Here is a 16,273-nt window from a genome sequence, read left to right as displayed (position 1 = left end):
TCACTGTGTACATACATGACATTACTTATCCTGTACTGATCCTGAGTTACATCCTGTATTATACTCCAGAGCTGCACTCACTATTCTGCTGCTGGTGCAGTCACTGTGTACATACATGACATTACTTATCCTGTACTGATCCTGAGTTACATCCTGTGTTATACCCCAGAGCTGCACTCACTATTCTGCTGCTGGTGCAGTCACTGTGTACATACATGACATTACTTATCCTGTACTGATCCTGAGTTACATCCTGTATTATACTCCAGAGCTGCACTCACTATTCTGCTGCTGGTGCAGTCACTGTGTACATACATAACATTAGTTATCCTGTACTGATCCTGAGTTACATCCTGTATTATACCCCAGAGCTGCACTCACTATTCTGCTGCTGGTGCAGTCACTGTGTACATACATGACATTACTTATCCTGTACTGATCCTGAGTTACATCCTGTATTATACTCACTATTCTGCTGCTGGTGCAGTCACTGTGTACATACATGACATTACTTATCCTGTACTGATCCTGAGTTACATCCTGTATTATACCCCAGAGCTGCACTCACTATTCTGCTGCTGGTGCAGTCACTGTACATACATGACATTACTTATCCTGTACTGATCCTGAGTTACATCCTGTATTATACTCCAGAGCTGCACTCACTATTCTGCTGCTGGTGCAGTCACTGTGTACATACATGACATTACTTATCCTGTACTGATCCTGAGTTACATCCTGTATTATACCCCAGAGCTGCACTCACTATTCTGCTGCTGGTGCAGTCACTGTGTACATACATGACATTACTTATCCTGTACTGATCCTGAGTTACATCCTGTATTATACTCCAGAGCTGCACTCACTATTCTGCTGCTGGTGCAGTCACTATGTACATACATGACATTACTTATCCTGTACTGATCCTGAGTTACATCCTGTATTATACTCCAGAGCTGCACTCACTATTCTGCTGCTGGTGCAGTCACTGTGTACATACATGACATTACTTATCCTGTACTGATCCTGAGTTACATCCTGTATTATACCCCAGAGCTGCACTCACTATTCTGCTGCTGGTGCAGTCACTGTGTACATACATGACATTACTTATCCTGTACTGATCCTGAGTTACATCCTGTATTATACTCACTATTCTGCTGCTGGTGCAGTCACTGTGTACATACATGACATTACTTATCCTGTACTGATCCTGAGTTACATCCTGTATTATACCCCAGAGCTGCACTCACTATTCTGCTGCTGGTGCAGTCACTGTACATACATGACATTACTTATCCTGTACTGATCCTGAGTTACATCCTGTATTATACCCCCAGAGCCGCACTCACTATTCTGCTGCTGGTGCAGTCACTGTGTACATACATGACATTACTTATCCTGTACTGATCCTGAGTTACATCTTGTATTATACCCCAGAGCTGCACTCACTATTCTGCTGCTGGTGCAGTCACTGTACATACATGACATTACTTATCCTGTACTGATCCTGAGTTACATCCTGTATTATACCCCAGAGCTGCACTCACTATTCTGCTGCTGGTGCAGTCACTGTGTACATACATGACATTACTTATCCTGTACTGATCCTGAGTTACATCCTGTATTATACCCCAGAGCTGCACTCACTATTCTGCTGCTGGTGCAGTCACTGTGTACATACATGACATTACTTATCCTGTACTGATCCTGAGTTACATCCTGTATTATACCCCAGAGCTGCACTCACTATTCTGCTGCTGGTGCAGTCACTGTGTACATACATGACATTACTTATCCTGTACTGATCCTGAGTTACATCCTGTATTATACCCCAGAGCTGCACTCACTATTTTGCTGCTGGTGCAGTCACTGTACATACATGACATTACTTATCCTGTACTGATCCTGAGTTACATCCTGTATTATACTCCAGAGCTGCACTCACTATTCTGCTGCTGGTGCAGTCACTGTGTACATACATGACATTACTTATCCTGTACTGATCCTGAGTTACATCCTGTAGATCTTTTATTTTATATAAAAGTAAAAAACATAACACAAACCAAACATAATACATAATATATACAAAATATATACAATATCTTACCTGCTGGTCCAGCCCCATTCATACCTAGCAAAAATAATAACTTACAATACACCAAAATGAATAAACACCAAATACCACAACCCCCACCCAACCGATTATTACATCCTAAACCAAACCAATAACAAACAGAAGCCACACCCACAAATAAACATAAATGACCATAAATATACATAAACCCACCCCACACCCTCTAATAACAAACCACCCCACACCCATTTTTTTTTTTTTTTTTTTTTTTTAAATATATATAATAACAAACACAGAATACACATAACACTACACTAAACTAAATCCCTCGCCCGCACCCTCCCCTTCCCCCCAGACACTGGTCTAACGTCTAAAGTTTGCGTTAAGTAGTCCAGACCAGTGCCCAAGGTCAGTTCATAAGTCCCACCACCATCACCCCCCTCCCAACCTAACACTATGTCCCAAACCCAACTATATACAATATATACAGTAATTACAACATAACATAAAGAAAACAGAATACAAATAAAGTCTAAACAACATCAATCAAAACCACATAAAGCCCAGGTTCGGCACCTGCAAGCCCAACATCACTACATGCTCAGAACACAAAACAAAAATCTACAGTGCAGCATCAGCCCAACACCAGGAGCGGAGATGACAGACTAAGGGACACTAAAGGAGAACCCCCTCCAAAGGAGAGAGGCCCTCCCCGTGCCCAGCCTCTCATACTCCAGAGAGCGCACCTTCACCAGGTGGGAGAGGACGGACTAAGGGACACTAAGGAGAGAGGCCCTCCCCGTGCCCAGCCTCTCATACTCCAGAGAGCGCACCTTCACCAGGAGGGGAGAGGACAGACTATGGGACACTAAGGAGAGAGGCCCTCCCCGTGCCCAGCCCCTCATACTCCAGAGAGCGCACCTTCACCAGGTCACCCAGAATGTTCCTAACCACCTCATCCACCGGGAGGATTTTACGCTGCGTCGAAACTAAGCACCGTGCGTTCCACGTGTGGTACCTGACCACTAGACTGACTAGGAATAACGTGCAGCGGTCCCGGCCACCCAGGCCTCTGAATGCTCCATAGGCCCACTCCGCATAGGAGAGACCGGCCAACCCGGGCCAATGGATGGAAGCACCCACCCGGTTGTACACCTCTGTGTTAAAGGGGCACTGAAGCAGGAAGTGGTCCATGCTCTCCAGCAGGCCACCGCACTCCTCCCGGGGACAACCCCTTTCCTCAGAGCTCCTACACTTCAGATTGTCCCTCACACACAGCTTTCCATGGAAGCAGCGCCAAGTCACGTCCCAAAACTTCAAGGGGATCCTGATGGAATTCAATAAACTCAAACCCACCCTCAGATCCCGACTTGGGCAATCCCTGAGGGCCAGAGGCTTCTGGAAATGGGTCAACAGAACCCTTTTGTCAAGGATTTTCCTCGACAAGGTCCTGATCTCCCACATTCCCAGACCCCACCGGCGAATCACCTTCAGAACCGGGGTAGCGTAAGCCGGAAGATGCCCATGCGGTGTACGGAGATCCTTCACGTGTCCTCCTGTCTCCCATTCCTCGAAGAAAGGCCGAAACCATCCCCTGCAGGAGTATACCCACGGAGGAGCCCTCTCTTTCCAGAGGTTTGCTACATTGATCTTAAGAAAGGTATTCACTAGGAACACCACAGGGTTGACCATACACAACCCTCCTTGTCTCCTCGTGCGGTAAGTAACCTCCCTCTTGATAAGGTTCAGCCTATTCCCCCATAACAGCTGGAAGAACAGACTGTAGACCCGAGTCCAGAGGGGTTCTGGCAACATGCACACACTGCCCAGATAAATCAGTAACGGGAGCAGGTAAGTTTTGATCAGATTAACCCTTTCTCTGAGGGTCAAAGACCAACCCTTCCACTGGTCCACCTTCTGAGCGGCGATCTTAAGGCTGCCGTCCCAGTTTTGCATGGGGTAATCCCCCTGGCCGAATTCGATGCCGAGAACTTTGGCAGAGTCCTGGGGCCCTGGAAGAGTGTCCGGGAGATCAAAGCCTGGATCCCCCTCTCCCAGCCAGAGATTCTCACACTTATCCCGGTTGATCTTGGACCCAGAAACCTCTGAGTAGCGGTCAACCTCTGACATCACCCATTGCGCCTCCCCTCCCGAGGACACGAAAACGGTGACATCATCAGCATACGCTACCACCCTTAGAGTGGCTTCCGGTGCTGCCCGATCCATCCCGACTCCCACCAACGGCCCACGATCAACCCTCTTAAGGAATGGGTCAATCGCGAACACGTATAAAAGTGGGCTCAGAGGACAACCCTGGCGAACACCAGACCCGACCTCAAAAGAGCGGCCAATCCAACCGTTCACAAGCGGGAAACTCTCTGCCCCTGCGTACAAAACTTTCAGCCAATTGACAAACTCCCCCGGCAGGCCATACCTCAGAAGGACAGACCAGAGGTACTCGTGGCTAACCCGATCAAACGCTTTTGCCTGATCCAAGGACAGCAAGTACCCCTTCCAGTTACCAGCCCTGCCCTGCTCCACTGCCTCCCGGACACAAAGCACAGCACTAAATGTACTGCGGCCTGGAACAGAGCAGTGCTGGGTCCCCGAAAGGAGCCGGGGCGCAAACTGCACCAGCCGATTAAACAGCACCTTTGCCAAAACCTTTCTGTCCGTATTGAGAAGCGCTATGGGTCGCCAGTTCTCAATACGAGATCGGTCCTTACCCTTTGACAGGATGATCAGGGCAGACCTCCTCATTGACTTCGGCAGAACGCCCGAGGAAGGACACTCATTGAATACCTCAGTCAAGAGGGGAACCAAGGCGTCCTTAAAGGTCTTATAAAACTCAGATGTTAAGCCATCCGGACCCGGCGATTTCTTGAGGGCGAGCCCTTCAATCGCCCGGCTGACTTCCTCTTTCCTGATCATCTCTGTCAAAACATCAAGAGAGGGGTCTACTCCTGGCTCAGGGACAGTTTCAGCCAGGAAAGCCGACATCACATCCCGATCTAGATCCTTCCTGCCCAAGAGGTGCGAGTAGAAGGATCTGACGACCTCCAGGATCCCTGATCTGGACCTTTTCAGGGATCCCGTACTGTCAACCAGTCCCGTGACAACTTTACCATTCACTGACATCTTGCAGTTTCTGTAAGGGTCGGGCGAGCGGTATTTCCCGTAATCCCTCTCAAAAACCAAAGATGCGTGTCTATCGTACTGACACCTCTTCAGCAAGGATTTCACTCTGGAGATGTCCTCACGACGACCTCCAGTCGAGACGAGATGCTCGAGTTTCCTCCTCAGGCCCTGATGCAGGCGGTACCTGTCCAGGCTCCTGAGGCTCGAGAGCTGGCGGAAGAATCTCGCCACCCTTTTCTTGAGCATCTCCCACCACTCTGACTTACTGCTACAAAGGCCCAGCAATGGTACCTGGCTCTGAAGAAAGTCCTCAAAGGATTGTCTGATCTCCGCTTCTTCCAGGAGAGACGAATTGAGCTTCCAGTAGCCTCTTCCCATCCGGGGGGTCTCTGTAACATTCAGAGAAAACAAAATTAGACAGTGGTCCGAGAACTCCACCTCAACAACGGACACTGGTGAAGAAATGGCTTCCTCCTTTAAATAAAACCTGTCTATTCTAGACCTGCAGCTACCCCTATAATAGGTGAACCCCGCGTGGCCTGGGGTGTGCCGGATGTGGACATCCACCAGGCGAGCCTCACTAGCTATGCTATTAAGAGCGACGCTATCATAAGTCAGCTTGTCTCTGGAACCTCCCCTATCCTGGGACCTCGTGACAGCATTGAAGTCCCCTCCAAAGACCACCTGCCGACTTGTAAAAAGGTAGGGCTTGATCCTCATAAAGAGACACTTCCTGTCCCACTTGGACTGGGGACCATAGATGTTAATTTGGCGAAGTTCTTGTCCCTTCATGAGGACATCCAGGATCAGGCACCTCCCCATTTCTAACTCAATAACTCGTCGGCATTCTACCGGTGCGGTAAAAAGGACCGCCACTCCGCTATACGGCTCGGCCGCAAGAGACCAATAGGAAGGCCCGTGTCTCCATTCCCTCTTAGCTTTAAACACGGCCGCCAAATCTGGCAGCCTGGTCTCCTGCAAAAATAAAATGTCGGCTTCAACGCGGCCAAGAAAATCAAAGGCCGCAAATCTAGCCGCATCAGACTTAATGCTGGCGACATTAATGGACGCCAGCGTCAACGGAGTGGGTGCCGCCATCATGAGTGATTGAGTTAGACGGCTTTCTTTTTACCCATCTTACCACCACCCTCGGGAAATGAACACCCCCTTTTTAGACATATTGTGGTGTCCATCTCCCGCACCTCTGATGCTTCAGGGGCAGATCCAGAACCTGCCCCCTCATCCTCGTCTCCAGACTCTGCGCCAGTCTCCCCTCCTGAGGACCCTGACTCCCCAGGGGGAGACTCGGCACCCCCTGCAGGCTCCGCCACCTCTGGCCCTTCACCCTCAGCCCCTCCATCGGCAGGAGAGGCTCCATCCAGGGCCAGGAATCGATTTGAAAGTTCGACCAGCGGGGGGTCGGTTGCACCTTCCTTGGGTACCTTAGTCAGGGAGGGAGAAGATCTTACACCTCCCTTCTTTTTACCCTTTTTCTTCTTTTTGGCGCCACGCTTACGCTTTTCCTCTAGCCACGCCCTATTATCCTCGTCCATACTCTCATAATGGGAGGAGTCTGAGGACGTGGCACCTTCCTCTCTCTCGATCCTCCTGACCTCCTCATCCAGTACATCATCCCCTGGGGCCTCAGCGACAGGTGTGGTCTCCAGGACAGCGCCAGAGGTTGTCCCAGCAGCCCGAGACTCCCCCCGCTCTCTCTCCTGTTGACGCTTCTCTAGACGCCTTAGCTGGGCAGGCGTCTTTTTCCTGTCTTTCTTCCCTGGCCCCTCCATTCCTCTGCCTCTGCTAGTCCCCTCCCCAGCAGATTCAGCCTCATGGCTTTCATCCGCTGAGGTTGAGCCCGCATTAGCGAAGTAAAGAGGACAACGACTGTACGGGTGACCGAGATCACCACACAGGTTACACCTAATCTGCCCTGTACAGGATGCAGCGAGATGGCCGACACCCCCACACAACGCACACTTCTGCACGGTGCAGTTTGCGCTGAAATGTGTGGGGTCACCGCACCTGTGACACAGCTTAGGCTGCCCCCGGTAGAAGATCAGGATCCGATCCCTCCCCAGGAAGGCTGATGAAGGGATGTGGGCGACTGAGTTACCTGAACGCCTCAACTTTACCATGAAGGTCCAGGCCCCTGACCAGATACCAAACTCGTCTCGATTTTTCTCGGGTACTCCCAGTACCTCTCCATAACGATTCATCCAGGTCATGATGTCAAAGCAAGATAGTGATTCGTTACGGGTAAGAACGGTCACTTTCTTGAGTTCGCTCTGGCGGGACACTGCTTGCACAGCAAAGTCCCGCCACTCGGGCTCGTTGTATCTCAGCTCATAGTTGGACCAGAAGAGCTCAAGCCCCTCCGGCCGAACAAAGCTGATATCAAACTCAGATGTACCATAGGGATGGATCAAGGCAAAGATGTCAGCCGCCTTGAAGTCCATCTTCAGCAGCAGCTCAACTACCCGTGCCCGAGGGACACACACATCACTGCCACGCCACCGAAGACGGACCACATTCCTACGGTTAGCACCCGGCCCGGTTGTCGGGAGCGACCATGATGTCTCCCTGCCTCTTTGCTCTCGGAAGGCAGACAGGCCGTGCCTCTCTATCCAAAACGACAAATCAACCTCCTGCCCCGCTACATTGATCGCCCTTTCTCCCTTCTGTAAGGCCTGCAGGAGGCGCCGTTGCAAAAAGCCGTCCCCAGAGCCCAGAGACGAGGATGATGGAACCCTACTTCCCCCAGCAGCGACACTGGCATAGCTCTTAATAGGGGCCGCCACTGGGGGAGCAACCGGACCAACCCCTGCATCCACCACATTAACACTACCCACCTGCATGTTACACTCAGCCGCGCCACTCACACCACCAGTCACTCCATCACCCACCCCCAAAGCTGGAAAAGATTCTCCACCACTCACACCATTCACATTATCCACCACAACATTACTGACTCCACTCACACTGGCTGGACCAGCAACAACATTAGGGGACATGACCACCTCCGCATCTTCAGGCACAAGGGACGGGGGTCCCCTCGCAGAGCATCGCCCAGAGGGGACCCCGACTTGTGTCACACTTGTGCCCTCCGCATCATCGGTAGCAGATGTTATTTTACTTTTCTTAGGGGAAGGTAAGAGTCGCCGCTGATCTTTGGCCAGTGTGAGGCGCCGCTGATCCCCACCTTCCTCAGCACTCGTCTGCAGACTATCTCCAACACCGACACAAAACAGGACTTTAGGTTTAGGTTTGGGAGGTCCAGAGCCCTCAGCCTCAGCGACCCCTCCACGCTGCCGCCGCCCCATAACCAAGTGATCAGCGGCAACAGCATGAAGAGGCACCGGAAGCTGCCACCAGTGCCGGGCTATCCCCCCCTCCCACTGGGGGACGCACCACAGCACTGGATTTGGATGGTGTCGCCACTGCCGAGCCGCCCTTACTGTCCGGCCTTGCGGCCGATGCCTCCCCTGCTCCCCCACTGTTACCACAAACAGAGACGGAGCCCATCGCCACATCAGATGTCACACCTGTAATCTCCCCGCTCCCTGGCACTGAGTCCACTGCAGGACCCGCGCTGGGCTGGGTAACGGGGCTCGCACAGTGAGCTGACCCTGCGGCCGACTCGGGTTTTACGGGGAGGGGGCTGTAGACTAGACTCACCACTTCCACGGATTTGGTCTTCTTCTTTCGTGCTTTGCTGCCCCCCGGTGCATCCTCCGGCAGATCGTCTCCAAAAGTAAAGTCCTGGAGGTGCACAGGGGACTCGAGCCGTCGGATCTCCTCCATCAGCGCCCCTCCCTGGTGGCTGTCACTATCCTCACCCGGGCCGGCAGAACCGCAGCCAGATGACATAGCCGCTTGTCCTGCAGGGGGCCCACTGTACGGCACCGGACTTTCCTCCTCCGTCTGACTCTCAGGCTGAAGCCCCATCAGCCGCCTCTGCTTCTCCTCCTCCATCTCCCGGAACCGCTCATCATTAAGAATTTTTTCTTTAAACGGACCGCTCCTCTCTAGCAGGTAAGCCTTCCTCTCCTCCAAGGCCTGGATGTCAGTCTGGAGCCTGGAAATCTCTGTCAGAATCTGCTCCTTCCTCCTCTTCTGGGCAGAGCTTGCCCTGGCATGGGCGCACCTGAGCTCCTCCCGCAGTCTCCTCACCGTCTTGCTGGCTTCTTCGTACTCAGAGAGGTGGCCCAGAGCCCGGGAGGCATAGGTGGAAATAGACTCCCGGGTCCTCAGCATTCCCCAGCCCTTTTCACTGAGGTCAGCCTCACCTCTCTGAGCACTCAGCTTTCCTGCGGTATCCATCTTTCCCGAGGTACCCAGCTTTCCCGAGGTATCCATCTTTTCTGAAATCTTGCTGCTTTTTGAAGCCTTAGCTGGCCTGGGGGTACTTGGAGCAGCATTGCTGCTGTTCCTTGCAGATCTTCTTACCCCCAAGGCTTCTGCAGCGCTGGCCGGTTCCTGGCTACCCCTGCCCCCCGCCGGCCTAGACCGGGAAGCAGGAGCCTGGGACTTGCTGCCCTGGCTCATGCCTGGAAACCCACTCCCTCCCTGGGAGAGGAGAGAGCAGGCCCCAGGTGGAGGTGGTTTTCCCTGGAGCTCAGGAGCAGCAGCAGCACACAGCCTCTCACAGCAACAGACAGCTAACGATGTAACGAGATACACCTGAGATGCACTCACTATCTGCTGCTGGTGCAGTCACTGTACATGCATGACATTACTTATCCTGTACTGATCCTGAGTTACATCCTGTATTATACCCCAGAGCTGCACTCATTATTCTGCTGCTGGTGCAGTCACTGTGTACATACATGACATTACTTATCCTGTACTGATCCTGAGTTACATCCTGTATTATACCCCAGAGCTGCACTCACTATTCTGCTGCTGGTGCAGTCACTGTGTACATACATGACATTACTTATCCTGCACTGATCCTGAGTTACATCCTGTATTATACTCCAAAGCTGCACTCACTATTCTGCTGCTGGTGCAGTCACTGTGTACATACATGACATTACTTATCCTGTACTGATCCTGAGTTACATCCTGTATTATACCCCAGAGCTGCACTCACTATTCTGCTGCTGGTGCAGTCACTGTGTACATACATGACATTACTTATCCTGTACTGATCCTGAGTTACATCCTGTATTATACCCCAGAGCTGCACTCACTATTCTGCTGCTGGTGCAGTCACTGTGTACATACATGACATTACTTATCCTGCACTGATCCTGAGTTACATCCTGTATTATACTCCAAAGCTGCACTCACTATTCTGCTGCTGGTGCAGTCACTGTGTACATACATGACATTACTTATCCTGTACTGATCCTGAGTTACATCCTGTATTATACCCCAGAGCTGCACTCACTATTCTGCTGCTGGTGCAGTCACTGTGTACATACATGACATTACTTATCCTGTACTGATCCTGAGTTACATCCTGTATTATACTCCAGAGCTGCACTCACTATTCTGCTGCTGGTGCAGTCACTGTGTACATACATGACATTACTTATATCCTATACTGATCCTGAGTTACATCCTGTATTATACCCCAGAGCTGCACTCACTATTCTGCTGCTGGTGCAGTCACTGTGTACATACATGACCTACTTATCCTGTACTGATCCTGAGTTACATCCTGTATTATACCCCAGAGCTGCACTCACTATTCTGCTGCTGGTGCAGTAACTGTGTACATACTTAACTTTAATTACAATTTAACATTTTCTTTCTCCTTGTCCCTTGAAGACCTCGGAAAAATCCCATATTCCTCCTGGACTTGGTGCTGGACGGTTCGGGGGCACACTTCAGCACTCCGCTGGAGAACTTTGAGGCGACTCTCATGACTTTGTTTGATAAAGGGATCCTGGCGACTCACAGCGTCCCCCAACTGGAGAAGGTGAGTGTTACTGAATCTCCATGGCCCGGAGGGTTGTATCCATATCTGACTTCCTGGAGCCGCCCCTGAGTCTGGTGTTTGGCTCTTCCATGTTTCCCTTTAGTTTGTGTTAGAGGACCTCTTCATTAGTGGGACCCCGCTGCTGGAGTCTGTGGGTCTGCACGAGGCTGCGGTGGAGGAGCTGCGCACCAATATTCGCTCTGCCATATGTAAAGCCCTGATACCCCTGAAAGCCTACGCCAAACAATACGAGAAGTATGTGGAGCTGAACAACACCGATGTGGAGACTTACATGAAGTGAGTACACCCCCATGGGGGGCCATGAGGAGGAGGGGCTAGTCACTAGAGCTCCGTCTCTACGAGTAACATATATATTGCTCCACCTACTCCTATGGTTACATTGTATCATGTGACTGAATCATGTTCCGGGGCTCCCTGCAGAGCCTTCCGAGCCAAGAACCCCACAGCCCCGGAGGTGAGACAAGCAGCCGAGGACCACCTACAGGAGAAGGAGCGGCTGGACAACGCTCTCCCCAACTCCATCATAGTCGGACCCTTCCAGATCATGATCGAAGGGGTCAAGCAGAATCTGTCCCGGAAAAGAAAAGCCTTGTCCAATGCCCTGCTCGAGTTATTCGCTAAAAACGTGCACAAGGAGGTGGAGGAGGTAAAGTCCAGGCTTCAGATTTCTACATTCACCTAAATGCACCTGCTGTTAGCTCTCAGGATGCCTCATCTCTCTATGTTCCTCCTGTATGGTGCACACTCTGCTGTTAGCTCTCAGGATGCCTCATCTCTCTATGTTCCTCCTGCATGGTGCACACTCTGCTGTTAGCTCTCAGGATGCCTCATCTCTATCTGTTCCTCCTGTATGGTGCACACTCTGCTGTTAGCTCTCGGGATGCCTCATCTCTCTATGTTCCTCCTGTATGGTGCACACTCTGCTGTTAGCTCTCAGGATGCCTCATCTCTATCTGTTCCTCCTGTATGGTGCACGCTCTGCTGTTAGCTCTCAGGATGCCTCATCTCTCTATGTTCCTCCTGCATGGTGCACACTCTGCTGTTAGCTCTCAGGATGCCTCATCTCTCTATGTTCCTCCTGTATGGTGCACACTCTGCTGTTAGCTCTCAGGATGCCTCATCTCTCTATGTTCCTCCTGCATGGTGCACACTCTGCTGTTAGCTCTCAGGATGCCTCATCTCTCTATGTTCCTCCTGTATGGTGCACACTCTGCTGTTAGCTCTCAGGATGCCTCATCTCTCTATGTTCCTCCTGTATGGTGCACACTCTGCTGTTAGCTCTCAGGATGCCTCATCTCTCTATGTTCCTCCTGTATGGTGCACACTCTGCTGTTAGCTCTCAGGATGCCTCATCTCTCTATGTTCCTCCTATATGGTGCACACTCTGCTGTTAGCTCTCAGGATGCCTCATCTCTCTATGTTCCTCCTGTATGGTGCACACTCTGCTGTTAGCTCTCAGGATGCCTCATCTCTCTATGTTCCTCCTGCATGGTGCACACTCTGCTGTTAGCTCTCGGGATGCCTCATCTCTCTATGTTCCTCCTGTATGGTGCACACTCTGCTGTTAGTTCTCAGCATGCCTCATCTCTATCTGTTCCTCCTGTATGGTGCACACTCTGCTGTTAGCTCTCAGGATGCCTCATCTCTCTATGTTCCTCCTGTATGGTGCACACTCTGCTGTTAGCTCTCAGCATGCCTCATCTCTATCTGTTCCTCCTGTATGGTGCACACTCTGCTGTTAGCTCTCAGGATGCCTCATCTCTCTGTGTTCCTCCTGTATGGTGCACACTCTGCTGTTAGCTCTCGGGATGCCTCATCTCTCTATGTTCCTCCTGTATGGTGCACACTCTGCTGTTAGTTCTCAGCATGCCTCATCTCTATCTGTTCCTCCTGTATGGTGCACACTCTGCTGTTAGCTCTCAGGATGCCTCATCTCTCTATGTTCCTCCTGTATGGTGCACACTCTGCTGTTAGCTCTCAGCATGCCTCATCTCTATCTGTTCCTCCTGTATGGTGCACACTCTGCTGTTAGCTCTCAGGATGCCTCATCTCTCTGTGTTCCTCCTGTATGGTGCACACTCTGCTGTTAGCTCTCAGGATGCCTCATCTCTCTATGTTCCTCCTGTATGGTGCACACTCTGCTGTTAGCTCTCAGGTTGCCTCATCTCTATCTGTTCCTCCTGTATGGTGCACACTCTGCTGTTAGCTCTCAGGATGCCTCATCTCTCTGTGTTCCTCCTGTATGGTGCACACTCTGCTGTTAGCTCTCAGGATGCCTCATCTCTCTGTGTTCCTCCTGTATGGTGCACACTCTGCTGTTAGCTCTCAGGATGCCTCATCTCTCTATGTTCCTCCTGTATGGTGCACACTCTGCTGTTAGCTCTCGGGATGCCTCATCTCTCTATGTTCCTCCTGTATGGTGCACACTCTGCTGTTAGTTCTCAGCATGCCTCATCTCTATCTGTTCCTCCTGTATGGTGCACACTCTGCTGTTAGCTCTCAGGATGCCTCATCTCTATCTGTTCCTCCTGTATGGTGCACACTCTGCTGTTAGCTCTCAGGATGCCTCATCTCTCTGTGTTCCTCCTGTATGGTGCACACTCTGCTGTTAGCTCTCAGGATGCCTCATCTCTCTATGTTCCTCCTGTATGGTGCACACTCTGCTGTTAGCTCTCAGGTTGCCTCATCTCTATCTGTTCCTCCTGTATGGTGCACACTCTGCTGTTAGCTCTCAGGATGCCGCATCTCTCTGTGTTCCTCCTGTATGGTGCACACTCTGCTGTTAGCTCTCAGGATGCCTCATCTCTCTGTGTTCCTCCTGTATGGTGCACACTCTGCTGTTAGCTCTCAGGATGCCTCATCTCTCTATGTTCCTCCTGTATGGTGCACACTCTGCTGTTAGCTCTCGGGATGCCTCATCTCTCTATGTTCCTCCTGTATGGTGCACACTCTGCTGTTAGTTCTCAGCATGCCTCATCTCTATCTGTTCCTCCTGTATGGTGCACACTCTGCTGTTAGCTCTCAGGATGCCTCATCTCTATCTGTTCCTCCTGTATGGTGCACACTCTGCTGTTAGCTCTCAGGATGCCTCATCTCTCTGTGTTCCTCCTGTATGGTGCACACTCTGCTGTTAGCTCTCAGGATGCCTCATCTCTCTATGTTCCTCCTGTATGGTGCACACTCTGCTGTTAGCTCTCAGGTTGCCTCATCTCTATCTGTTCCTCCTGCATGGTGCACACTCTGCTGTTAGCTCTCAGGATGCCTCATCTCTCTGTTCCTCCTGTATGGTGCACACTTTGCTGTTAGCTCTCGGGATGCCTCATCTCTATCTGTTCCTCCTGTATGGTGCACACTCTGCTGTTAGCTCTCAGGTTGCCTCATCTCTATCTGTTCCTCCTGCATGGTGCACACTCTGCTGTTAGCTCTCAGGATGCCTCATCTCTCTATGTTCCTCCTGTATGGTGCACACTCTGCTGTTAGCTCTCAGGATGCCTCATCTCTCTATGTTCCTCCTGTATGGTGCACACTCTGCTGTTAGCTCTCGGGATGCCTCATCTCTCTATGTTCCTCCTGTACGGTGCACACTCTGCTGTTAACTCTCGGGATGCCTCATCTCTCTATGTTCCTCCTGTATGGTGCACACTCTGCTGTTAGCTCTCAGGATGCCTCATCTCTCTATGTTCCTCCTGCATGGTGCACACTCTGCTGTTAGCTCTCAGCATGCCTCATCTCTCTATGTTCCTCCTGTATGGTGCACACTCTTCTGTTAGCTCTCAGGATGCCTCATCTCTCTATGTTCCTCCTGTATGGTGCACACTCTGCTGTTAGCTCTCATGATGCCTCATCTCTCTATGTTCCTCCTGTATGGTGCACACTCTGCTGTTAGCTCTCAGGATGCCTCATCTCTCTATGTTCCTCCTGCATGGTGCACACTCTGCTGTGTGCTCTCGGGATGCCTCATCTCTCTATGTTCCTCCTGTATGGTGCACACTCTGCTGTTAGCTCTCCGGATGCCTCATCTTTCTATGTTCCTCCTGTATGGTGCACACTCTGCTGTAAGCTTTCAGGATGCCTCATCTCTCTATGTTCCTCCTGTATGGTGCACACTCTGCTGTTAGCTCTCAGGATGCCTCATCTCTCTATGTTCCTCCTGTATGGTGCACACTCTGCTGTTAGCTCTCGGGATGCCTCATCTCTCTATGTTCCTCCTGTATGGTGCACACTCTGCTGTTAGCTCTCGGGATGCCTCATCTCTCTATGTTCCTCCTGTATGGTGCACACTCTGCTGTTAGCTCTCGGGATGCCTCATCTCTCTATGTTCCTCCTGTATGGTGCACACTCTTCTGTTAGCTCTCAGGATGCCTCATCTCTCTATGTTCCTCCTGCATGGTGCACACTCTGCTGTTAGCTCTCGGGATGCCTCATCTCTCTATGTTCCTCCTGTATGGTGCACGCTCTGCTGTTAGCTCTCAGGATACCTCATCTCTCTATGTTCCTCCTGTATGGTGCACACTCTGCTGTTAGCTCTCAGGATGCCTCATCTCTATGTTCCTCCTGCATGGTGCACACTCTGCTGTTAGCTCTCAGCATGCCTCATCTCTCTATGTTCCTCCTGTATGGTGCACACTCTGCTGTTAGCTCTCAGGATGCCTCATCTCTCTATGTTCCTCCTGTATGGTGCACACTCTGCTGTTAGCTCTCGGGATGCCTCATCTCTCTATGTTCCTCCTGTATGGTGCACACTCTGCTGTTAGCTCTCGGGATGCCTCATCTCTCTATGTTCCTCCTGTATGGTGCACACTCTGCTGTTAGCTCTCGGGATGCCTCATCTCTCTATGTTCCTCCTGTATGGTGCACACTCTTCTGTTAGCTCTCAGGATGCCTCATCTCTCTATGTTCCTCCTGTATGGTGCACACTCTGCTGTTAGCTCTCAGGATGCCTCATCTCTCTATGTTCCTCCTGTATGGTGCACACTCTGCTGTTAGCTCTCGGGATGCCTCATCTCTCTATGTTCCTCCTGTATGGTGCACACTCTGCTGTTAGCTCTCGGGATGCCTCATCTCTCTATGTTCCTCCTGCATGGTGCACACTCTGCTGTTAGCTCTCA

The 16,273-nt window shown here is 51.2% G+C and overlaps 1 protein-coding gene across 1 annotated transcript in view; it reads left to right on the top strand.

Moving 5' to 3' along the window:
• The window catches only part of DNAH1 (dynein axonemal heavy chain 1), a 57,351-nt gene that overhangs the window by 13,271 nt on the left and 27,807 nt on the right, over positions 1–16,273 (top strand). The window contains exons 12-14 of the mRNA XM_072127938.1: positions 10,994–11,144; positions 11,248–11,441; positions 11,586–11,811. Coding sequence (XP_071984039.1) covers positions 10,994–11,144; positions 11,248–11,441; positions 11,586–11,811 — 571 coding nt within the window. The remainder of the gene's footprint in view (positions 1–10,993; positions 11,145–11,247; positions 11,442–11,585; positions 11,812–16,273) is intronic.

This window comes from Engystomops pustulosus, chromosome 10 (genome assembly GCF_040894005.1).
Source record: "Engystomops pustulosus chromosome 10, aEngPut4.maternal, whole genome shotgun sequence".
NCBI classification, from domain to species: Eukaryota; Metazoa; Chordata; class Amphibia; order Anura; family Leptodactylidae; genus Engystomops; species Engystomops pustulosus.
The sequence above is the reverse complement of the archived record's forward strand: the minus strand, read 5'-3'. Positions and strand labels throughout refer to the sequence as shown.